We start from the raw sequence: 24,894 nt of genomic DNA, 5'->3' as shown, positions 1-24,894 counted from the left end.
AGCTGCAAAAACATCAGCATTTTTAGGGACTCTTATAGAGTTTAGTTTGTCTGATGGCATCAACTAATTCGCCTTCAGGATATGATCTGAAGTAGGTCAAGCTGTTTAAAAATATGCACTTATTTTCTGGCAAAATCAATGGCAAATCTGATGTTTTATTTCAGAGCAAGGCCTATCCCATTATTTTACATTCTCACTATTGCAAGTGCCTTCTAATGTTAAGAAAACACTAACTTCGCTAGGCTGGTACAGCTTGGGCAAGAACCCGCCTCCAAAATACGTGACCCTACGTCAGGTGGATGACCTTTTGCACAAACTGGCCTACAGACACAGGCCATAAAGATTCCCACGTAGAGGGACAAAATTAAAGTGTTCTGTATTCAGACACATGCCCAAATGATTAGTAGGACTGACTGCTCCTGTGCCAAGCAAACGACTGGAGCACGTAAGAGCAGGAAACAAAACTTGATGGCAGGTACTGCTTCCCTGCAGGCACCCATTTCCCTTGCCACACACCTGAGCTGTGGCACATGGAGCAGGGTAAGATCTGCTCCTTGAAGTACAGCAATCATAGGACAATGCTGGGCACTTGGAAATTTGCACCACACGGGTCAGCCCAGATCACCACATGCACAAACCTTGCCTAACAAATAGCCCAAAGCTCAATATCCCATCAGCTTTAATGGGGCTATGCTGCTGTTCACGGGCTTCATCCTCAGCTGGTGTTTTCTGGATAAAATTTTCAGCACAAGTCTCTTTCCAAAAAGGGAAACTTTGCTAAGAGCTCAGTGTCTTGGGCAAAACTGAGGTGGAGCAAAAGTGACTCCTAGTATCCTACACCGAATTAAAAAAAAAAAAAAAAAAAAAAAAAAAAAAAAGATAAACCGCCAAGGCCCCCTCCTGTGTCCTGGGGTGTCTGCCCCCGACGACAGCTTTCCCTCTCTTCACAGTGACACCTACCGGCCTCCTCCGGCCGCTTCCCGCTGCCCTTCGCCAGCAGCGCGGCTCCCCTCGGGGCCGCTCCACGGGGATAGGAGTGCAGAGGACAGCCCCATCCCATCCCATCCCATCCCGGTTCCTCCAGACACCCCCGGGTGGCGGCGGCGGAGCGGTGCCCGGTCCCGGCTGCTCCGGCCGTCGGGGCGGTCCGGGAGCGGCGTCCCGGCTGCTGCGCAGCGACGGGAACTTTATCCCGGCGACTTTCCTCGCGTCCCGCCGCGCTGCACCGAGACGCGGGGGCACCTGCGCGGCCACTTCCCCTCCAAAAAACCAACCCCCTCCGCGCGTGCGAGCGCTCCTCCCGCCCGCCCCACGGCGCGGGGGCGGCCGCCTCCCCGTGCGCGCCCGCGGGCTCCGCGCAGAGGCGGCCGCCCCGCCCCGCGGGCTCCGCGCAGCCCCGCGCAGCGCCGGCCGGGCCGGGGAGGGGCCTCGCCGCTATTTATGAGCTCCGGCCCCTATCGCCGAGCAATGATGCGGCGCAGCGCGGGGTGACGCGCGCGGAGCTCAGACAGGGCTGCAATCGCAAAGCAAAAAGCGAAGCGAGGCAAAAAGCGAAGCGTTCACCGGCCCCACGCGGCCACTTTCCGCTCACTCCTAGTGCTAGACTGAGGGCTGCGGAGAAGAGAACCCTCCTCCACGGATTATTTTACAGAGGAACCTTTGCAACTACCGGGAAGAAAGATTTATTTTTTTATTTTTTTGTTCCCCCCTTCCCTCCTAGCCATGAGGCAGGTTTGGAGTTAAAGTGTTCTGGTAACAAGATTGGAGTCTGTAAACTGATAGAGACCAGATAGCAATCTGTATTGCTGGTTCCTCCACTAGCTGGGTAAGCAACGTTGAAAGTTCTCTTTCTTTGATCTAATCGATGTGAATGTGTGTGATTACTGAATTTTTCCTACTGCTCACGGGTAGTTAAAGCATTGTTCTCCGGACCTACATAATCTTTTTTCCCCCTTTTTCTTTCATTTTCTACTGATTAATGATTTTCCTTATGGGGACTACGAGACTCAGCCTCTAGCAGATGACACCTGCAGAGCATTTACAGCAGAGCTATGAATACTTTCCCAAAGCAGTGTAGCACGCTGAAAGGGAGCTCTGCATCAGGAAAACTTCACCACGTTACTTCAGTAGTGGTTTGCTGATTTGTTAACAGTTGGAAAACAGCATGGGAGCAGAAGTGGGGTTATATATTACTTTTCCTCTGTCCTATGAGATTTTTTTTTTAAGAGTACTTCCAAGACTTTAGGTCTGCAGGTTGTCAGAAGAGATCATGTGCACAGGGCAGGCTGAATATAGTATCATGACTTACCAAGATAAATTCAGAACTGGGATGTAAGTCCAAATCTGTTTCAAACCTGAACTGAGTTTGTTTTCACTTTGCAGGTATGTAAATCCCTGAGATCAAACCCATTTCCATCAGATAATTCACATGACAGATACCCTAAGATACCTTTGTGGCACACTGTGCATTTATTATTTATGTATCTAACAGATGGGTAGGAACCATGCAGCTTGGAATTGGAATCTTGTATTTGCCTGTCACTTTTGTGTGTCTGAAGACTGGAAATTTGAGCAATGAAATGTAGCAATATTTCACTCGGAACTGATTGCTTTAGAATTGGCAGGAGACATGAGAGTGGGAGGGAAAGTGCTGAAAGGATGTTATTATTGTTGTTCCTATTACTATGATCATTCGCAATATCATTTAAGGAGAAAGACATATAGTTCTTCCCTCCTTGACTTTTCATCCGTCTTGCAAAGAAAGCACAGTGCTACTACTGTAGAATACTAATCCCACTGCATCTGTTAAATCACATGTTCAGTGTGATTGACTATTTGTTTTGGCCTGACAAAGCAATCTTATCAGGATATAAAGACACTTCTCCCTCAGAAAAGGGTTACATTAAAGGATATTCTATGAGCTAGTTATGAGTTTTAAATCAAAAACCTTACAGTAGTTACAGAGTTTGGGTAGCTTGCTTAAGAATTATTTTTGGCAAAAACTCAATGACTATCATTTTATTAGTTAACAAAGCCATAAAGAATTATTTGGAACAGAGCCAGCATGGATATGTTTCTCCTGTAGACCAGATCCCTATCTGGGAATTTGCTACCACTAGTGCTTTTGCCCATTAGCAGAGCGGTAGCATTCCTTGCTCCCGAGCGTGGGCAGGGCTGATGCCCTTGCCGCTCTCCATCCTGCCCCCTGGATCAGGAGGAAATCTGTGCAGAATAAAGCCACTAAAAATGATTTACGGGGAGAGGATATGGAGTAACAGAGCTAGTAATGAGATACTGAGCTTTTCCTTCCAAGTCAGTGGTGTGGATCCAGCCCAAATTGGTGCTGACCTGGAGTCCTCCCTGCGTGGCAGCTGCTTCCTGCCGTGGTTTGGTGGTCACAGCCTGTTCTTGCAGGACAGGTGTGAATCTCAGAGGGACTAACCAACAAGGATGTAGAAATACTATCTTCCACTGGAGGGACTGTAGGCTAGAGCAGAGCTGAGGTAAAAGGAATAGAGATGACTGCGTGAAAACTCTTCCTCAAGCAAGCAATCTTTAGCCTCTGATGCTATTGTTTGGCCTTAGAGTTTGCCTCCTTCAAGATGCTTCCAGTTACCACCAAATCATATATATCATCCCACTATCAAATACCATCAAATAACATTGAAAGGCTGCTGCAGACGACAAAAAAAAAAAAAAAAGATGTATATGCATAATACATATGCCTGTGTATATGAGGGGTAGAAGAATGGGACTAAAAATGAGTGTGTGATTTATTCTGGCTTTTGTAGCTGATCTGGAGAAAAATAATGTTAATCCATTGACACCAGCAATTTAGGTGAAGGTTAGATGAGATTAAGACTTGTGCAAATGTTTGAGCATTGCAGCTCAGGACCATTAAAGTTTGGATGTGTTCTGGTTTTTATGGGTTCAACCCAAAGTCAGCTTCCCCCCCTGGGGAAGTGCTGCTGCTCCCCTAAGCTCTGTCTTGGGCCCAGCATGAGTTTTGCTGGTGTAAGAAAATGCGGAGACTTGATCTGGGATGTGTGTTTGTTTCTATGAAGAAGAGCCCAACAGCTCAGAAGTTGAGTGTAGTTTCAGTATACATACGTGAGTAAGAGCAGTGTCAGGTATTTATACACTGCCTAGTACAGAGTGGTGTTAGTGCCCTGAGAAGTCCAAGGCAACTGGGCAGCACCTGAAAGGAGCAAGCCCCAAATGCAAATGTTGACTAATAGCTTCAAGCATGTCAAATTGCTTTTGATTTCAAGGATATTGAAATGAGTGAAGTGTGTGGTCAGCACTTCACCTTTAAAAAGGATGTTGAGGACTCCTAGAGCTCTGAACTGTCCTAAACTTCTAGCTTCTGGTGTCTGAGCGCCTTCGATTTCAAATGTTTAAAAGGAGGGCAGGGAGAAGAGAGGGAGATCAAACATCATGTAAAGTAAGGAGAGAGGTCTAAAAATATCAGCCAGGTTTTTTTTATTTGTGAAACTTTATCTCCTGTCCTTGCTTTGCTCTGCCTTGACATTTAGCATAATTATTTTTCCAGCAGGTGGAATTGTCCTTATTTAAATAAACTCAATCTAAGTTGGTCTTAACCAAAAGCCTGTCTCTGCTGGTTCATACTAACAGGCAGCCAGCCCTTTTTGTGCTGACACAGAACATGGCTGGAGAAAACCATTTTCAGATCCATAAAGAAGAAAACAGAAATGCTTTGCTTCTTCACTTTATCACATATTATGACTTCAGCTGTAAGAGCTTTTTAACACAGATTGGCCTGTAGTGTTTTTGGTGCTGCACATAGCTGGATAAAGACGGTGACATGACCTCTCTTTCTTTCAGGTTTCATTTCTTGGATATTAAGTTGCAAATCTGAAGAGATGGCACTGCTTTTACTGCACGTGTTGATTGGGATATTTATTTACTCTAGCCATGTAAAAGGATCTTCTCAGCCTCAAGCAAGGGTGTTTTTAACATTCAATGGTAAGAAAGAAGATAAACATTCTTAAGCAAATGTTATCCTTGAACATTTTCTTCTTGCCCTGTCATCTCAATAAGTAGAAATTGGCTATTTGATCTGTGCACAAAATTATTATTTTTGATGTGCTGCTGAGATACCCTCTAATCTAAATTTAATTCTTACATGAAGTTCATTGTTGCTATAGCTATAGGTACTTAAATAATCATCCTTTCTCTCTGTTTTGAAGGTTCTTATGATGTACTAACAATTAAAGGTTTTATTTCTTATCCTTAATTTTGCTCTGGAATTATAATAGCACATGAAGTACATGGCATGTGGTAGACATGCTTAGCAATTTGAGTTACTTTCATTTGTTGCCCAACTGTGACACTTTATACTCTGAAAATCAGACTCCTTGAAGGTTTACCAAGCTAGTTAGCAAGGCGCCGGAGTCCTTTGGCAAAATATCGCTCCTTGTGTGCTTCATACAGTGTCTTGGATGTACTTAGCATTTTGCAATCACTGATGTCTACATACTGTAAACAAGCAATCAAAATATTTGTTTTCAAGAGAGGTGCATTCACCTCTAAAATGCTGAGCAATACTTCATTATTCTGGTTATTTCAATATTACTTTAGTAGTAAGGTAGCCACTCTACAATCCTGCATTTAATTGCAGAAAAGACTTCCTGCCAGCTGTTAACATTTTGTTTGGTGTTTGCATGTGTTGTGAAAATTCTGTCCTTCCTTGCACTTCTATGAAAATTCTCTGAAGTCTTTGTCTTGTAATTTTGAGGGTTTGTATGGAAATCTAAGAACAATCTTTTTTTTGGAATAGTAGAAGAAATGCAATCTAAGGCCTGTTTGACCATACTCATTTTATCAGTCTATCCTATCCTCCCTTGAAGACACAACGTGTTTGAGTTACTTAGTCTATAACACAGTGCATAAGAAGAATTAGTCAGAAAGGGCAACGTACCTGGGCCGCCTATGTTTTGATGATGACTTCATTAACTGTTGTCGCTTCACTCATCAAAACACCCAAGTGGATTCCATTCTTCCAGTATTAATCCTTGTCGTAAGTCCTGATTTTTTGGCCACCAGTTCAGAACATGTGAATCCTTCAAAGCATGGGCTAATCTGTTAAATTAAATCAGAAATTGTCTGTCATTCAATATAATGACATTTGCTTTCTTCAGCCCTCTACCTGTTCTGGGATTTGTCTTTGAGGCCCAGGAGTTTGCTAGGCCCCACATGAACACTGTTGGAATTAGAATGTTTTGTATCATTCACAAGTGCAAGACTGCCTTGCAGCTGCCATGTCCTGCTATGTGAATATTCTGCATACATTGAGCAGTCTTTGTAGGAATCGCTTTAAGAAAGCTACTAAGTAACCAATACACTCACAACAATGATATTAATTGTGCATGCCGCCTGGACACCATCCTGGAGGAGACCTCACCAAGTTAGGCCTTCCACAAATAGTAAACCGATCAACTGATCATTTGCAAGATTTTGCTGATATTGGGGTACGGCATTAATCTTTTGAGCCCAATACTTAGTAGGCATGAGTTAAAGTAAAGCTGTGGTGACTTTGTGTTCCAATAAGGACTTGTCAAATGATCATGCTGGTTTAAAGTATATAGCACTGGTTCTCAACTCAGTACAAGAGCAAGTTTGGTGGTAAATGTGTATTACACTTGCACCTCCGTCACAGTTGGGCAGAACAGACTAACTCGGCTTCTCACATTGTGTCCAGAGTTAAATAATCCTGTTTTCCTGTTTGAGATCTCTTGCTTACAGTGTGATTCTGAAGTGCGGTCCTCTGTCATGCCTTTGATTTTTAAGGCAATGTTTTGCATAGGTAGAACAGGCAGTCTCTATTCTCAGTAAAAGTTAGCGGAGAGCAAGTGTCCCCTGGGACCTGCCATACTGTATGACTGTGTTAACATGAACAATTTGCTTTCCCTAATACTTTCCGTTTGTCTTCTCATAATTTAAATGTGGCTAGAGGTTATAATCATAGACTTCTGCTGAATATGATCCCAAGTTTTTAAATAGAAAAACATTTACACTTTTTCTTCTTCCAATAAAATATATTTTTAAGTACTTGATTTTTAACACTCTTTCAAAGTCATAAGAAGTGTAAAATGCCTTTTAGAACATATCAAATAATATCTGACATACAGGACTAAACTTTTAATATAACATGAAAACTGTAAGCTTGTTTTTAAGTCTGATCTCCAGATGGCAAGAAGCAACTTTTCATATGTAAAAAGAGTTTGTAGATTGGGTACGACAAGATTGCAGTCCCACTGTGTTATAAATTTCTATTCTGTTGATTTCTTTGTTTTGGCACTGATATAAAGAGAGAAGGTGAAATTTCCAGATACCAGACAATAAAGGCAAGTCATTAAAGTTTAGAATACTTACAGGGTATTTTTCATGATCCAAATTAGATTTAGCTTAGTATCTAAAATTATATAAGTTTAACGTATAGAATTTATACAGGCGAAGAAAATGAGTGATGTTTTTCAAAGCTAAGCTGCTCCTTCAGGAGCAAGTCAATTGAGTCTATTCACATTGCAGCATTTCTCATGGGAAAATCCAGTGAGTATCTTGACCTACTCTCTTGTTCATCAGGAAAGATAAAAATGTGAATTGAATCATGGGCTGCTTTTGCTCTTTGCCATCTACTTCATTAAGAATCAAATGTAATTAAAAAGTAAGTCTGGATTAATACCTCAAGTGTCTGATAAGAGGGAATTTGCAATTAACTTCAATGGGTGAAGGATTGCAAGCCTAATTTCTATTTTTGAAATCAAAAGCATGGCCCCTCCGTCTAATTAAAATGTACTTCATAACTTAGCTGAGATATTGTTAAATGTGCGTATGATGTGAGAGAAGAAATTATTACTTTCTGCACCCTAATTATCTTGAAAATCCCAGTTTCTTACATAACTCCTCCTCGGTCTGCTTTTTTATTTTTATTTTATTTATTTATTTATTTTTTTTTTTGCTTTGCACCTGGTTTCTGTTGTTTAGTCATTCCCTAGGGGAAAAGGAAAGGTCAGTCGCGTTGAATGCTTTGCACAGGTATAGGTGCTTATACACAGGACTGGACCTATGGAGAATTGGGTGAAGGGAACTGCTATGTGCCTAGACTGATTTATCGTAATCTAGTTGTCCTGTTTAATTGCAGTGGCTTCGCCCATCAGTTCTGTATGACAGCTACTCTTGCAGAGTGCAGGCTGGGAGGCACTGGAGGTAGAAAGGTGGCTCTAATCGTTCTGAGTCTGAAATTGCAGAGATGTGAAGCTTGTTGAGCAATGTTGGTCAATCGTCTACCATGTTAATATGGAACCATGTAAAATGTAGGGTGCTTGTGATGGCGGCCATGAACAGGATCTCTGGACTATTGGTATACCCTTTACCCCTTCTCTTTCCTCCTACAGCTCTTTGAACCCTAGAAAGGTTTTCCCACCATAATTTAAAGAGTGGTAATTTATTTTTTGCTCATAGCAGAAGACTTCCCTTATCTGTTTATGAGCTACCAAGTATAATGCCTGCTGTTTCATAAGCCACATGCATTCCTCCTTGTTGCTACATGCTTCTGAACAGATAATTAGGAACTAACTCTCTAAGGCTGCATATGGGCAAAATATTTCTCCAAGCCAGTGGGAGTATTATCAAAATAAGAAATGAACTTGCGGACTCCACAACAGTGTCAAACTTTCTTTCATTTCCAGCTCATTTTTATTATTATGATTATTATTTTTTCCTCCACACCTAAAATGAGTTCGGCTATGCCTTTGAAACATCAGATTTTTTGAATGAGTCAGAGTAGTTCCCATACTTATTTTTGAAAGTGAACTTAAACAAAGTTTCTTTGAACTTCAAATTTATAGGGAGACGCACAACCAAGTGATAATTTCACAATTATCAAGGTTTACTGGGAACATTTTGTGCATTCCTACCCAAAATGTCTGGTCAAGGAGATATTTCCTATGCAAATTCTTCCATTCTCTCAAACAAAAATTCTGTATGAGAAGTGGTTCAAGGCTAATTTGCAGACAGTTTTGTTTCTCTTTTTGTCTGAAAATTACTAGAACATGTAAAGAACTTTTAAGAAAGTATCAGTCAGCTTCATTAATGACAATTAAAAAGCATAAAGTGTCACCAGAGCAACAGCAACACTTATTCAACTGTCAACATATTTTAAAAGATTTAATGCCACCCCTGTGGTTACCCTCAAGAAGAAATAAAGGAACTGAGAGCCATTTTCTTTGAGCTCTTGAGCAACAGCAGTACAACTTGTTTTTAAACAATCCCTCATTGTAATGTTAATGTTACCACAGTTAATAAAAAGTTCATTTATTATTTGGGAGACTTTGTCCTGATGACAGTCCAGTAGGCAATGGTTTATGCTCAGATAGTTTATTGGCTATTTGGTGGTGTCTGAGGAATGAAAGCTGCTTGCAAAATAAAGTAGAAATAAAGGAATACTTAAAAGAGGGAGAACTATGGATTTCTTTTTTTTTTATTTTTGTTTATTTGCACGGCTCTTGAATGTTTTTGTAGTGGCATCATTTTCAGAAAATTGTGGGTCCTTTTTTTTTTTTTTTTTTTTTTCTCCCCAAAAGTGGCGGACTTGTTACTTTTCTCAGCCTCATGGATCTTACGCAATGCTAATTTATAAAGCGCTGAGCACCAACCAAGTGAAAATTCATTTTCAAATGTCTCAGTCTGGTTATCTAAAAAGTCAGCTCACTTTTGAATACCACCAGCTGAAAATATAGACTTAGTTCTTATTGTAAGTATGCAAGTTGGCATTTTTGCATCTGATGGAACTGACAACCAAGTTTTATTTGTCTTGTTTAGAGACAAATATCTGATTAGCAAATTAAAGCCTTTCAGGGTTGTTTGTGATTCTTCTCTGCACACAGACATTTCTGTTTCCTTCTTTTCCTGTTATTAGAAAAGCAACAGAGTTGTGTTAGACATAGTGCAGTACATCGTATGTGTACTTGTTCCCATAGACTGAGTTAAATTTTAAAATTATTTCCAAAAAAAGTATCAAAGGAAGCACCTTGTGCAAAGCTCAGTTTTCTTCCTAAGAGTTTCAGAGGTAGAAATCCTGTGTACTAAGTTGACATCACTCTCATTATTCTTTAAGTTTTTGTGAGAGGAAAATTAAGTGCATTAATTTTGTACTGAAAGTTAGCTTGCATGTGCCATATGCTATGACTTCAGTTATGGAAACTTTCATGTAACAGAATTGAGGTCACAGGCAAGGTTTGCTCCAGTTCATTAGTTGCCCTATAAACTCATAGGAAAGCATAAATAACTCCAGTGCTTGGGGTAATTAATTAATCAGGCCTCAAATACAGGGAAAAATCTTATAAATGTAATCCTATTCTTGGATAAATGTCATCCAAATCTTGCAAAGTTTGAAATTATGTGAGTGTTTGTTACCCTCTGAAAGGAGATGTATTATCTAAGAGAGGACTCATTGCCTTCAGTCCTTTTATTCTCTTTATTAGTCACCTGTATCTGAAACATCTCTTTCTCTCTCTCTTTTGTTTTGTTTTGTTCTTTGTTGTTGTTGTTGTTTTCAGCCTGGCAAAACTAAAGCCTTATCTTCAAACATTTTGGCAGATTCATCTCATCTTAGTTCTCTCTACTTGTCATAGAATAAAGCAGTTTATTTTGCCCAGTTTCACTGTTCTTTTGTGACAGTTTTCCCTTCTGCTCCATGTCTAAGGCAAATGCTGCATCTCTGCATAGATAATTTAAAAAAAATGAAGAGGAAAAAGGCAGACATTTCTAATATGCTGTCCTTTTTAGAGTTATATGAACATCAGTAACAAGGGCTTTTCTGTGAGACTTTTCCCTACTGGATGGTTCACAGTGCACTTTGATATGTGGCACTGCACAGGCCTTTTTGTGTATCAGATATAATTAGTGATGTGACTCACAGTAATTACGCCTTTAATTGAAGTGTGTTGACTGAGATCCTGCCATGAATAAATACATAGACCGAGACCTTATCCCATCATTTGAACTGGCCATGTCTCCAAAAGTGTTGGGATTTTTTTCTTCTTCTTTTTGGTGCTAGCTTTCTTATGCTCCTAATAACATGCTCTTTCTTATGCTCTCAGTAACACTTCTTAATCAAAAGGCTAGGTGCCCGTTCTCAGGGCAAAGGCCTTTGCAATAAAAGCACCATTTGCTGATTCACGTTGTGCCTTTCTCTCTCTTCTTACATTCATCCTGCTGTGGCTTCAGCAGACTTCAGGTTAATAGAAGCCGTTCATTTTCTTTCATTCGTCATGTTACATAGTTGGGATCTCAGGGAGGCAACTGAGGAGTGAAAAATACTCCCTTACCTGCATGAATCCGAGAGCGACAGATCTTCTTTCTTACTGTGAAGTAGACAAGTCAAAATAAGTGTATGGTCCCAGCAATGAAGTGAAAGATGGTGATTGATGGAGTGCTTAAATGCTTTGTCCTTCCTCCTCCTATTTCAATTTAAACTTTTCATTTGTGCCATTAATTCATCGACCAGTGATACAGTTTCTTCTTGGAAGAAGAGCCTGCTTACTGCAAGAATCCTGCTTCATGCTTTGCTGGAGCTAGACTTCTGCTAGCACAGAAGGGTGACAGCTCTGTCTCTCCCACTAAACTGCCCTTCCCCTAGAGCCAGGACCATCGATGCTTTCAGAGAATTTATTTTTTCTTATCCCTGTGGATATAAGACTAATGTTCCGACAAAAAAATCACTTGCTTCTCAAGTGGTTCATAGCAGCTGCCTTTATACTCACAACTTGTACAATAGCTAAAATACGGGATATTCCCGACAGCTACTCTCACTCAGCAAATAAGTTATAGATGAGAAAGTGAATGTTACAAAGACTGCTTCATTACATAGATTAATGCCTCAGACTATTACATTATTTTCAGGAAAACATAATATAAATTATTTTAACTAGTGATCTTAAAATACCTATCTCTTCTAAGACAAGTCCCTTCTATTAATACAAACAGGATCCAACATTTTGAAGAGATGTCCTACTACATTATACATCTCACTTATAAGAAATTGTAGTCCGGGGTGTTTCCTTATTTTCTAAAATGAGCATTTTGCTATGAGCCCCTGCTAAAAGATATTGATAGAAAAAGATCTGTATCAACTTTTCACCAGTGCGCAGCCTATTCAATTGGGGAGTGAAAAAGAATGAAATTTGTATTTGGAAATGTGTGAGATCTTCAGCTAAGAAGGTGAGGCTCAAACCGGGCATGTGCTATGTACCTCCTCACTGCCCTCAAATCAGCATGAACTGAGACTTAGCCCCAGAGCAGCTTTCTGGACTGAGCTCTTGATCCTCTCCAAAACAATTTACCAGCATATTAGGATACAACACTCTTTTGTTCGCTTGGAGTGTGATGTGATATTTTTATTGACCACAGTAATCACGAGAAAGTCATAATGTTTTTTTGGGGGGGCACTTAGGGTATACTTTTATGTGAACTATTTAATCACAACGCAAATTTCAAGTGCAAAATGATTTTGCAAAATGGAACATTTAGAAATAATTTGGAACATGCACACAGACTTCTGAGTTGTTCTGTTTAAGCTTGCTCGTTACTCTGGGATAAATGATTGCCTCACAAAAATTATCTTCTAGAATGTAGATGGAAAGACATCACAATCACCCTGGTTTGCCAAGTTGCTTAATGGAAAAAAAAAATGTGTCTTGGCAATTAATTTCATTTAAAAAAAATCTAGAGGAAGCTGGAGCCAAATATTCTTTAATTAAAGTCATCACTTTCAGCCACTAAAAGGGTCAAATTGGCATTCTAAAATGAAGAAAAAGGGTTTTCCTTTAGAATCACACAGTAGTTGTAGTGTGGCATGTTAAAATTCACTTACATCTATCTTTCATATCATCATTTTAGTTAGTATTTACTTTGCAATTGCATGGTTCCTATATGCGAGGTCATTTTTCTGCAAACCCAACAACACTTAAAGAAGAAAAAAGAAAAAAGTTTGCATACCCTTCCCTGAGAGTAAAGGGCTTTCTTAGTCACCTATTTTTCTGAACCATCTGTGTGTTTTTTTCTTTTGCTTAATAACACCATTTTCCTTTACCGTTCTTAATGAAAAATGCATTTGCTCTTAAAAGCATCATGTTATGCAAAATAAATCATTTTTCTGTCAGTTCAGAATAAATTTAATTGGGTGAATATTTTCCTTCCTTGAACATTCACGTAACTTAGTCTGTCCCTCCCGGTAGCCCTATTTAAAAGAGCTGCAGAGCTAGATTTACAGGGATAAAGGAAATACGTGATGTAAGTGTCTGATCACTTGTTCAGGACGTAATGGCCAGGGATGACAAGCTTCATTTTCTTTCCTTCTCATATAACAAACCAAGAATGCCAAGTTCTTAACAGCAGAAGGATAGGATAAATTGCAGGGTACATAATATGCACACAAAACTGAAAGCGAAGAGGGATAGATAGTAGGATAGATGTATTCATAATCCCACAGTAATCCTTTTTTTAATGCTGAATTACTTGTATTCAAAACCTCGTGTGTGTGCCATATCATATATGCATCAATACGGATGACTCCACTTTCTATTTTTTGATGGCAAGCATTTTACAAGGTATGTGCCTAAAACTGATTTTGAAAATTCCTTGATAACAACTACGGATCTTAAAGGATAAACAAGGCTGGAGTTACCTTGTCCTCTACTGGGCTGCAGAGAGTGAATGGAAAACAGCATTTTCTTTGATGAAGTGTCACCTTTTTGGTGCATTTCAGTGGCCCATGGTGCTCCGTAGCACGTTTAGAAATGTGCTACAGTCTGTCAAAATTCCTCCTGCCCTGAAGCTGCCAGCCTATATCTGTATCATTTCAGCTTTTTAAGGTGGTCTTTGTGTTACTACAGAGTGTTCTTAAAAGACACAATATCAAATTAGCATATAAAAATGCGAGCACTTGCATCTTCAAAATGGCACCTTTTTTTTTTTTTTTTTTTCCTTCCTTTCACTACCAACCACTGAAGATGTTATTTTCAAGGACAGGCCTGGCATTTTTTTTCAAAAATTTACTTTCTGAGGCTTGAGAAGAATGTAGTTGTCATGGAGAGCTGATCCTGGGCTTAGCCTTCTCAGTGACTTCAGTGTGAACACAGCTGAAATTTTTTAACCTCGTTCTGTTAAAAATCCACCTCCTGCCACTGTTCAAAATAATGCACCTTTTCTTTTTTCTTCTTCTTTCCTAAAGCAGACAAACCTATAGCAAAGCAAAAGAATTTAAAACCATCATGAGATGATTTATTGTGTTTTTTGTTTAGGAAATAAAGCTGTGCATACATGGCTATAAAATATGAAAATGGCATGCCTATAAAGCCATTAACTCTAGTTTAATATCTTATCATTGTAACAGTTTTAATAAGTTTCTTTATGATGAAAAGCATGTCAGCCATTCTTTACTCTGGTAGAAATTTCATTTATTTAATTATTTCATTTGTCAACTTAGGACTTTCTTTATCATAATTATCAAAAGTACAATAGAAGAATGGAAGGAACAAGTCCCAGTGATTTTTATCTCATTTGATGGTTTTACAGTGTTTTTCCCTACTGTTTCCTGAGATTAAGTCCCTGACAGTAAGATCACACAAGCAGCTGGAGAATTCTCTGCCTGAAGTGTTAAAACTATATCAATTTTCAAACAATCATTTGAAACTTGCAGATGTGGTCAAGTATATTACTGTAGATGCTGGTCCTGATCAGAAGATGAAGCAAGGAGAAGACTTAAAAACTTGGTGAACATGGTCAAGTGTCAGGTCTAACCATCCACGTCCACCAAACTAAAGGCGTCGGTTTGGTTCCCTGTCCTTTCCTTTGAGAATACAGAGTGTTAGCTTGGAGCACAAGTGTTTCCTTAAGAGATGAATTACTTCTCATGTCCCAACGCACTGCAGATGGACACTGAGTGTGTGAAGCATCAGCATCATGCCTGTGTGATGCACATACTTGGACTAGCTAAAGCTGCTACTGTCTCCACTTGATAGAAGCGAGCTCTGGGGGAGAGGGGCAAACACTGGAATTCAGCATCTTCCCCAGCAGCTGTGGAGCACAGACCACCCTGATGGAAGACCTCTGAAGAGGGTTTTATAGAGGAAAGTTGTGCCAGCTGAATCAATATTGGAGCAGGTTTCATAGCTACTCTTGTAGTTTACAGATATGTGGCTGTGGGGTCTTCTAATGGTATTAAAAAATTAAAAAAGAAGTTATTGAACTGTATTTGTTTGCACATATAGAGATCTGCCACAGATGATGACTTAATTTCCATTTGCTGCTTCAAAAAAGGATATCTTTCATTCCAGATTCTTAGGTTGCCATTGCCAAAGTGTCCTCCCTTGCACGACTTAAGGAAAGCATGCCAGATATATATCCAGCACTGTACAATGATGAGATTCCTTTCCACTGTTATATTCATGCTTCTGCTAAATGTTTTTTTAATTAGTGTTGGGGCCAGATATTGAAAGCTGATTATGAGGCAGCCCATCCATCTCACAATGTATATTCCCCTTCAGGCCACAAAAGCAGCACACAGGGAGATGTTTTGCTGATTTTTCTCTACTGACATCAGGCCTTCTCCTCTACCTAGATGCTCATCTATATATTTAAAGGAATTTTTGCACAGAATGATACGTATGAATCAAAATAATTAATCAAAGATGTCTGTCACAACATGCAGCAATGCAATGTTGCATGAGGAGATGTGCAGTATAAGTGTTGTTGCGAGAAGGTGGGTTGCTCTGCCTGTAGACCGTGATGTTACAAAAAACAAACTACAAAATCCTTGCCTATTTGAAATAAGTTACCGACTTTTTTTTTTCCTTCCTCCCCCACCTCCTTCTCTTTGGATTTACTTTTGTACTCAGTTCCATATTTATCTTGTCCCCAAACAGGTGAAAAAGTCTGGCTAGACTTGCCTGGGGCTTGTCCCAAACAGCTGAGTTTTTTCTTTTCACTCGCTCTGTGGGGTGACTGCACAGGACCTTTGCTTTATGGTATTCTCTTTCTTTACATGGAGGAACAAAGGAATTGCTCAAGGATTATGGCTTGGTTATGGCTGTTGACAGATTCCCTAGTCAGCTGGAGAAAGCTCCCTTTCAGATCAGGTTGGATACGAGAGGAAACATCTCCCATCAGCTAAACTTGAGATTGTGAGTAACATCAATAAACAGCAGCACTCTGGATAAACAAGGTGGCCACTCAGTGTTTACTGTTCTCGCTGCTTATTTTTTCTGCTCTGTGTCTCTGATAGCCCCAACCTGCTTGGTGAGTAACTGAAAACAAATTTTGTGCCAAGTGGGCCTCGTTCTTGGCTAATAGGTGCAATTCTGATAACATGAAGAGGAAAAATAGCAGACTATGAAACATTATTTTTTGTGTAAAAAGCTCTTTCAAGAAAGCAACTAATACTCTCTGAAGAGTTAGGGCGGTGATGTAGCAATCAGCGAGGGGTGAAAGGTCCTTGTGGGGATTATTCACAAGCACCAGGAATTTGAACAAGTTTACTGAGCTGTGCTTTCCATCCTCAGCTTACATTGCACAAGAGCATATTGCCATAATGCCTGCTGTAGCTTATCTCCAGCTCCTTTGAAGCTGGCTTCAGGTATCTCCTGATCAGGTATCCAGATATCTTGCCACATTGAAGAAAGTGACAGTACAAGTGTGTATTTTCTTTAGGCTCAGTTAGGAGGTAAAGAAATAAAGTATGGCCAAAGGAGATCTTACTGCTGTCTTCAACTCTCTGGTGGGAGAATTGTGGAGAGGGCAGAGTCTGACACTTCTCAGAAGTGCACAGTGACTGGATAAGAGACAAAAGTCACAGGTTTTAGCAGAAGAAATTCTGATTAGGATATTAGGACATATTTTCTGAAGGGTTTGACTCTCAAAACAAATTACCCAGAGAGGCAATCTCCATCACCGAAGATGCTCAATGCTCAGCTACATAAGGCCCTTGCAACTGTGATGACAGAGTTTGCAGAACATAACTAAATTCTCTTTTCTCAGATACAGAAATTTGTCTTTATTTATTGTTTTTAATTCCATCAGCCTCCCTTGGCACAAAATTAAAATTAAGGTTAAACGAAATAAATGACATTTCTGACAGTATACCTTTCATACCAAAGCAGGCATTAGATCTCTTATGGTGACATCTGGCTCTAGTTTATTTTCCAAATGTGCATTTCTATGTGTATAATGTTTCATACAGCAGATAAAGCAAATATCTACTGTACATACTATGTTTGTGGTGATATAAAATGTATCTGCTTCTGAGCAAGTTTTAAATTATCTGACTTACAACAGATGCATGTATATAACAAGAATATTTTAAGTATAAAAATTAGTATTAAAATTGCAAAGTCCAGAGTAAAAAGTTTTTAGCAAAATGACCACATTTTATTTCATATGGATATCTTACTATATTTGCCCTAGCTGTGGTATCTTCTTTATTTTTGGTGACTTGCAACCTTAAACTTAGTCCATTAATAAACAGAAATGCACGCAAAGACATGGATGCACACACACAGGCGCAGATGCACACACAGACACAGTTTTTTGCAGAACCTACATTAAAAATTCTCACAGACTGACAATTGCATCTGACCTTATTCTTTTTAGGCATGTTGTTGATACTGTATTACTTTGAATATATGAAAAAGGAATTAAAACTTTATTGATTGTTAGGCTGCCTTACATTCTCTGTAGTGCAGTTATGGTCTCCTCCTGACACTTATTTAATAGAACTTCTTTATTTTCCTTTTCTTTCACAGAATCACAGAAATATGGGGTTGAAAGAGACCTCCAGCAGTTGGTCATCTAGGCAACCTCCTGCCCAAAGCATGTCCAAATAGATCAGGTTGCTCAGGGCTGTGCTCAGTTGAATTTTGCTATCTCCAAGGGTGATTCCTGAGCATTCTGTTTTTAACCACTGTAATATTTTGCGCATTTTCTTCTCATACCTACCTTGAATGTCCCTTGTTCCAACTTGTGTTTGTTGCCCCTTGTGGTGTGCACCTCCAAGAAGAGTCTGGCATGGCCTTCTCTGGATTGTCCCACTATACCTAGTTACAGAGAGCAATAGGGTAGGCAGCTACAAGATTTCCCCCCTCATATTTTCATTTGAAAGTTGAACAAACACAATTCTCGCAGTCTCTCATTGCATGACAGTGCTTCAGAAACTCTCTTTGTCCCTTGTAATAATTTTAGATTTTGGAATAGACCCTTGTGTTCTTATGGTGTGCTGCTTATTTCAGTAAATGCTCCCCAGATCTTGATCCTTCTCCAGGTTCATTTGCACAGATAAAAACATAAAAAGTGCTGAACAGATTTCTGGAAGGAGATAAACATGGCTACAAGATGATCAACAGGCTGGAAAATTTTATGTTTCTCAAAAAATGCATGAGAATCCTACTCTGTTTATAAGAGAGTGAATTCATCACTGAGACACTTTAAAATTGAGTCAGATCAGAATCAGGACCATACATATGTCAACGTATGTAAACTATGTATACTTATATCTATTTATTAATGATTATGGAATTGTTTGGTGTCCTACTGTGGGCAGGGGCTGACAGGGAGTTTTCGTTGACTTTAGTGGGGTAAGACTCAGAGTTTTCTTGGAGAGTGTGGACAGATGTAAGGTTGTATCCCACAGTAATTCATGTGTATTTCTTAAGGCTGTGTCTCATGTGCTAGTCTGCTGCCAACATAATTTAAAGAAGTTTCTCTATAACCTTCTGAGGATGCATTTTGACCCCTGCCCATGGCTTAATCTACATAAGAAGTTTAACAGAAAAGCCTAAGTATCCATTACCAGTTCCCTTTTAATTAAAAATACTGTGTATTCGTTCTTGTCATCAGGGAAACCCAAAACATTATGTCACTTTGCTAATACCAAAATGAGAGTAAAATGGACTGTATATGAATAATTAATGGGGAGACATATCAGTTCTCTGGGCAAGGCTCCACACTTCAGACATATTTATTCTCTGTCTGGTAAAACATAGGTGGATTTCTGTCTATAAAGAAATATTCCTTTTCATGTGATCTTCCTTAATCCTAAGGATATCAGATTCAGATCCCAGAGCCATTGAAATCACCGTTACTTGATGATCCCATCAGTCTTCAAAAGCTCTGTGATCAAGAGCTCTGAGCAGGTGTTATCTCCTGTAATAAATAACAAAAATAAAGCAGACCAGAAGAGTGGAAGAACAGATCTTTGTTTTGAAGTACAAATAAAATTATTCCCTTTTCAAATGAAGTTTGGAAAAAAAAATCCTTTTATCGTTTCCTTATTGGTAGAAAATATCAAACAGATTTTTCTTGGAAAAAACAATAGTTCTTTTCTAAAAAATTATTTTGGAGGTCACAGTTCATAGCAAAATATTCTGCTTCTCTTTGTTCAGCTGCCACACCTTCCCATCCCTGTCTTCTGGTGCATATGAAAAAAGAGATGGAAATTAAAATAAAGGGAATAATAGATTTATTGCTGTTCTGTTTTATAGACCATAATTAAAGTAAATGGCATTACACAGTTGAGTCTTTTTGCTTGCATGTGCAAAAGTCTTGCAGGGTGTGTTTTTGTATTCGTTACTGTTGTTTTTTTTACTAGTAACTCAGGGTTGAAACAACTAAAAACTGCTGCTCCAGAGTAGCTGCAGCAGTTTCGATATGACAGACCCTCAGAAAGAAACAAGCCAAGATGTTAAAAACAGAGGAAATTATTGTCAAGAAAAAAAAAGAACAGAAAGGATATTCCTCCTAGCTTTCCTTTGGAGTTCAATTTTATGGATATTATATAGAAATTAAAACTAGGTACCTTGTGCTATGAAACTTAAAAATCACCGTGCTTTTCTGCCTCTCTATACATTTTGAACAAGTGTACTTTATTTTAAAGTGGTTGGTCCATGGAGGTTTATGCACAGCATACAGCTTGGTGCAGTAGCAGTCTTCATGTGCTGTACATCTTTCCATCCGGCAACACAAAAGCAAAACAGCAACAAAGACATTTATTTAGTGGGGAAAAAAGAATCTTCTGAAGTCCAAAGATGTTACTGAACAGGACCATTTTTTTTCTATGGGTTCAGTATTTCCTCTAAAAATGAACATTTAATCACTGCCACCCTAAGAGAATAGTGTAGTTTTGAACACCTTCAGTAGGTATGTGACAGAATATTCAGTGTTTTATTTTCACTATGAGGTAAAATATAGCTTCCTAATGAATAAGTCAGAATAAAAAGAAATTGAGAAGGAGTTTTTATGTTACTATGTTTTTTTTTTCATATTTCCCAGCTTTAGGTGTGGCAGTGGTGGGAGCAGGGGGCTCATCAGAGCTTTCCAGGCTGTGCAAGTGAGGCTGCATTAGCAGGGAGCGATCACAAACCTCAGAACAGTCCTTGCCATTCTCTTGGAAAGGAAAAAGGAGCGTGTTTGCTTGTTGGCCTTCTGCACTGCCTGTGCAAGTGACTGCTACTTGGTAATATTTACAGAGACAGAATGGGTTTGCAGGTTTGCTTTTTCCCTTCTTTTCAGTGAAAGTGAAATCAAAAGCAAAGCACTATCTCTCTTTTGGCAGAACAAGGCTAGCATTTGTGATTAGACAGTGGGAGTAACATGGGGGTGGATGGGAAGCAGTGGTTCATTATTGTCTCACTTGGGCTCACTTAAATGGCTCATAGCTAACCGATGAAGGTTTTTTTGTTTTCTGTGATGCTCAGAAATAGTAAGATTCTGATGAAGTGGACTGAGAGTAAGGCCATTTCTTCCAGTATGTCCCATCATAAAAAATCAAAATCAAAAATAAAAATAAAATAATGAAAAAAAAAACCTCAGGTAAAGAGTATCTTGAATGAAAATGGTCTGTCTCAATGTTTCATTACAGCAAAGGCAAATTAGTGTTTCAGAGGAACCATTAGATACTTAGATATGTTTATAAACGCTATACAACTAATACATGTGTGACCATTTTTGCTGACGCTGCCTGTTTTTCTCATATGGATGTTGGAAGAATAAAATGTATTAGTTACTTGCAAATACCTGAGTAAAGAGGACCTTATGAGGTCTGAGGGTGATAACTGTATCCTCTGCAGTATAAGTAAGTGCTTTTAGGCCTGCAGCTTTACTTCCTAGTCTGTATTTTCAGCTAGACCTGCTGAATCATCTTAAGCAGTGCAAACAGTGCAGGCTCAAGAATTCCACACTGTATAGTGGGTTCACTATATATAGTGGGACCAGAAATCTGGTGATTTGTATTGTACATACAGTTTCATATAAGGACATCATAACTGAAATCACAGACTTTTCACAAAGTGAAGAAAGGGTTTCTGCTTTCTGTACTCTTCCCCCACCCCCTCTTTGGCTGTCTTTCAAATAATATAATTATAGAAGGATTTCATAAAGCCGATCCTTCTCTTTCTGTAGTGTAATGCCCTTTTCTTGTTTACAAAATCTATTGTTGTTTCTTTCCAAGCACTTTAAGGGACTGCATGCTATTTTGCCATGCTAAAATATATCTTGCACTGACATTTTTTTCACAATTAATGCCTTCTCCAATTGGATACAAAATTTCTGCCTTCTATGTCAAACTCTCTACACAAGTAATAAAAGAGAAGAAGACATTTAGGGCTCTGACCACAGGGCTTCAAGGTTCCTGTTTCTATACACGGGTATTCAGCGTATTTCTCACAGAAGAAAAGCCTAAGTTATGGAGACCAGGTTCACAGAACAGTGATTGATATTGTCAGTTTGCCTAGGAAAAACTAATGGGGTTATAAGGAAATACTATCTATTTTATTAGAGTAAAATTTGACATCTGGAAACAGAAGAGCAATCGACTGGTTTCCGTCTTTCACTGATTTTAGCCCCTGCTATTCAGTAGACTTCCTTTGCTGTAAAACCACATGCACATTGCATGCACGAGCGCGCACAATATGCTCTTTTGCTATTGCTTTAAGCCCCAGGCAGATTAAACTTCATTAGGAGACTAAAGCTCAAGGAAACTTCAAACTGTAGCAGATAGTAATTCGATGAATAAAGAATTAGAGTTTGTTTTACTAAAGCCAAAAAGAAAAGCGAGAGTGAGTTCCCCATGGTTCTTTTGTGCCTTTAGCCATTGAGTAGGAATACAGTAACTTTTCATAGCGTGGTTTACATACCTTATAAGCCTGGTAGCCACATGCCATGGCCTTTTCAATGCGTTAAGCATCCAGCGGAAGCTCATGTCTCTCATTAAATAAGCAATGTCTATACTTACCTCAGAGGAAGAAATGAGAACTGGAGCAAGAATTTGTGTTCAGACTATTGGGTAAATGCACTAGCATTTTAGGCAGAAGATGCATCAGAAATTAATATATTCTGTATGCAGATAGGCTGGATTAGCTTCTGCAGCAACATTAAAATTCTCATCCACTGTCCTGTGAGCTCTAGGATAAGGGAGAGATCACTGTAGCAGTGTGACATGGTAACCCATGGGCTGTGATTTGAGAACATAAAGTGTGCTGGTCTCATTCCCCTGGGTTACTATGTAACAAGTAAAGTGGCCCAATAGTTGACCAGGGTCTCCAACATTAGTATCTGAAAACTTCTGGATAATTTTTAGTGGATGTGCTGCAGAAGACAGTTTGCTAGGGAATTACTTGGTATGTATTACCTGCTGGAGCATGCAACATACTGTATAGGGACTCCATACTCCGTACAGACAGTGCTAGAACATCAGGGCTAGGTACAACAAAGGAAGTGCCAGGGTGTCTGACAACAACTGTTTTTGGTGCCTGGTCCCTAGAGTGGGACCCCAAACCTTTGCTTGATCCTCGTGCTTGCTATTGAGCTGGTGGAGAGCTGGACGAACCCTGTCAGATACATTAGTGCTGCCAAAAGTCATCATAGCTAGTCACCATTGCCTAAAAGTAGGTAGCGGAGAAATGCAGAGGGATACATCACATATCTTGGGATTTAGTTGTCTTACTCAGGTCTGCAGAGGTACCTCCTCAGCCTGGGATGTACAGTGAGGCTTATAGTCTGAGAAGTGTCTGTGTAGTTTGCATGCAATAGACTGAGCAGAGATTACTCTCCTTTCTGTGAGAGGTAATATTTTAAATTAAATAAGGAGGAAAAAGTGATTTATTTCTACCTTGTTTTGGAAGAAAAGAGGCAGAATTTCCAATTCCAGCTCCCATTGCCTAGATAACTGCTGTAAGTAGAAGCTGTAAGGTAACTCAAGTATGCTTTTCACTCCTCTCTGAGCTCTGCAGCTGTACAAAAAAGAATACAAAATTAATTGCACTAGACTGAAAAGCATAAAAGACAATAAATCAGATTCAACTTGCTGCTGCAGTTTCTTGTTCTCATAATTGCATCTTTATTCTATATTAATTGGTAGTTCTGTAAAATGGAGCAACTGTCTGGTAAGAGCTCTTTTTTGGACACTGGAGGACATGGGTCTGTGCTCCTGTTCCCAAGCAGGTAGTATAGCCAGACATATTGCTCTTCTGCATAGTGCCAGGAGAATCTCCTAGCACACCAAAGGGATGTGCTCAGCCCCTGTGCCACCAAATCCTCTCTCCGACTGCCTTCTGCACATATGAATTCCGAGATTAACTCCTGGTCACATCACACAGGTTGGATGTGGAAGCTTTTCATCTGGGAAGACTGCTAACGGTTTGGTCTCACTTTAGGCTGGCTAATGGATGGCAAAGTTTAGTTAATTTGGGGCATGCCACCAGGGAATACTGATGTGCTTGGAAGCTCAAAGTTCTTGCAGTTATGACTGTTATTTCTGCATGCTACCTCTAGTGTAGTATCTCTTTTCAAACTCTGGCAAAGTTAATTAAATTGTTGTTTGACACTCTGCATTTTAAGGCTTGAAGTAAACTATTTAAAGCTTGAAGAACAATCTGAAAATCACAGTGAAATGCAGGGAACTACATACTTACAACCTAATTCTGAAGTGAGTAATTAATAAAAAATTCTATAGTGTTGCAATCATGCTTTGTGCTGACAATGAAAAATAAAATCCAAAACCACACATTTAGGCTGATTCCCTCTTCGCACTTTGTCATTCAAGCAGCCTTCTCAACTAATGTCTGTGGGGGCAGCTGCATTTACCACTAATGAAATGATGCCAGCATATGCCAGAAAAGAGTTCGGCTCTGCTTTATTAACTTTCCTTGTTCTTGGGTCTTATTCCCTCAAGCAACAGGATAGATATCTATTCAACAGAGCTATTTATTTCAGATATTCATAGATACTGAAATATTTATTATTTTTGCCAGAGGTGAGAAAGATACTGAGTGCTTTTCTTTTTCCTAATACATGTGCTCACACTTCTTTATCCACCACTTTGTCTACATTTGTACACACATCATGACTTAGGAAAGAGAAAAAATCAGTATTTAAATCCAATTCTAATGAAAATAAGTGCCTTATAATGTATGAATCAAGGAAATCAGAAATATTAGAAATTCTTAACTCCTCTAATCCGCCCTATATTAGTGAAAGTATTTGCTCCAGCACATTTTTGTAGTGCTTTCTCTAGTTTAATAACAAATATCTCAAGCATAGAAACTTCTTTTCTGAGCTGTTATTTCAGGAACAAAATTGTTTTCTAACTATGACTCTTTGTTTTCTATTTTTTTGGTTCTTTGTAACAGTGAATTATACTTTTGTGCACCATCCTAATCCTCTCACATTTGCACATGAAGCACTTGCACATAGAACTTTTAGGCGGCTTTACAATCTCTTTTTTTGGCCTTGCTGGCCAAACTTTGCTTTGCCTTGTTTGTTCATTTTCTGATCTTCCTCATAATTCAATCTCTTTGCTCTCTTGAATACGGTTTAGAACTGATG

At 39.3% G+C, this 24,894-nt stretch overlaps 1 protein-coding gene across 1 annotated transcript in view; it reads left to right on the top strand.

Moving 5' to 3' along the window:
- The first annotated feature begins 1,699 nt into the window (after nucleotides 1–1,699).
- The window catches only part of SEMA3C (semaphorin 3C), a 113,321-nt gene continuing 90,126 nt past the window's right edge, over nucleotides 1,700–24,894 (top strand). The window contains exons 1-2 of the mRNA XM_088523515.1: nucleotides 1,700–1,825; nucleotides 4,846–4,986. Of these exons, the coding sequence (XP_088379641.1) occupies nucleotides 4,884–4,986 (103 nt within the window). The 5' untranslated portion in view covers nucleotides 1,700–1,825; nucleotides 4,846–4,883. The remainder of the gene's footprint in view (nucleotides 1,826–4,845; nucleotides 4,987–24,894) is intronic.

This window comes from Tinamus guttatus, unplaced genomic scaffold (genome assembly GCF_059628265.1).
Source record: "Tinamus guttatus ecotype Peru unplaced genomic scaffold, ASM5962826v1 Tinamus_guttatus_pri_ptg000193l, whole genome shotgun sequence".
NCBI classification, from domain to species: domain Eukaryota; kingdom Metazoa; phylum Chordata; class Aves; order Tinamiformes; family Tinamidae; genus Tinamus; species Tinamus guttatus.
This window is presented reverse-complemented; position numbering and strand designations above follow the sequence as displayed.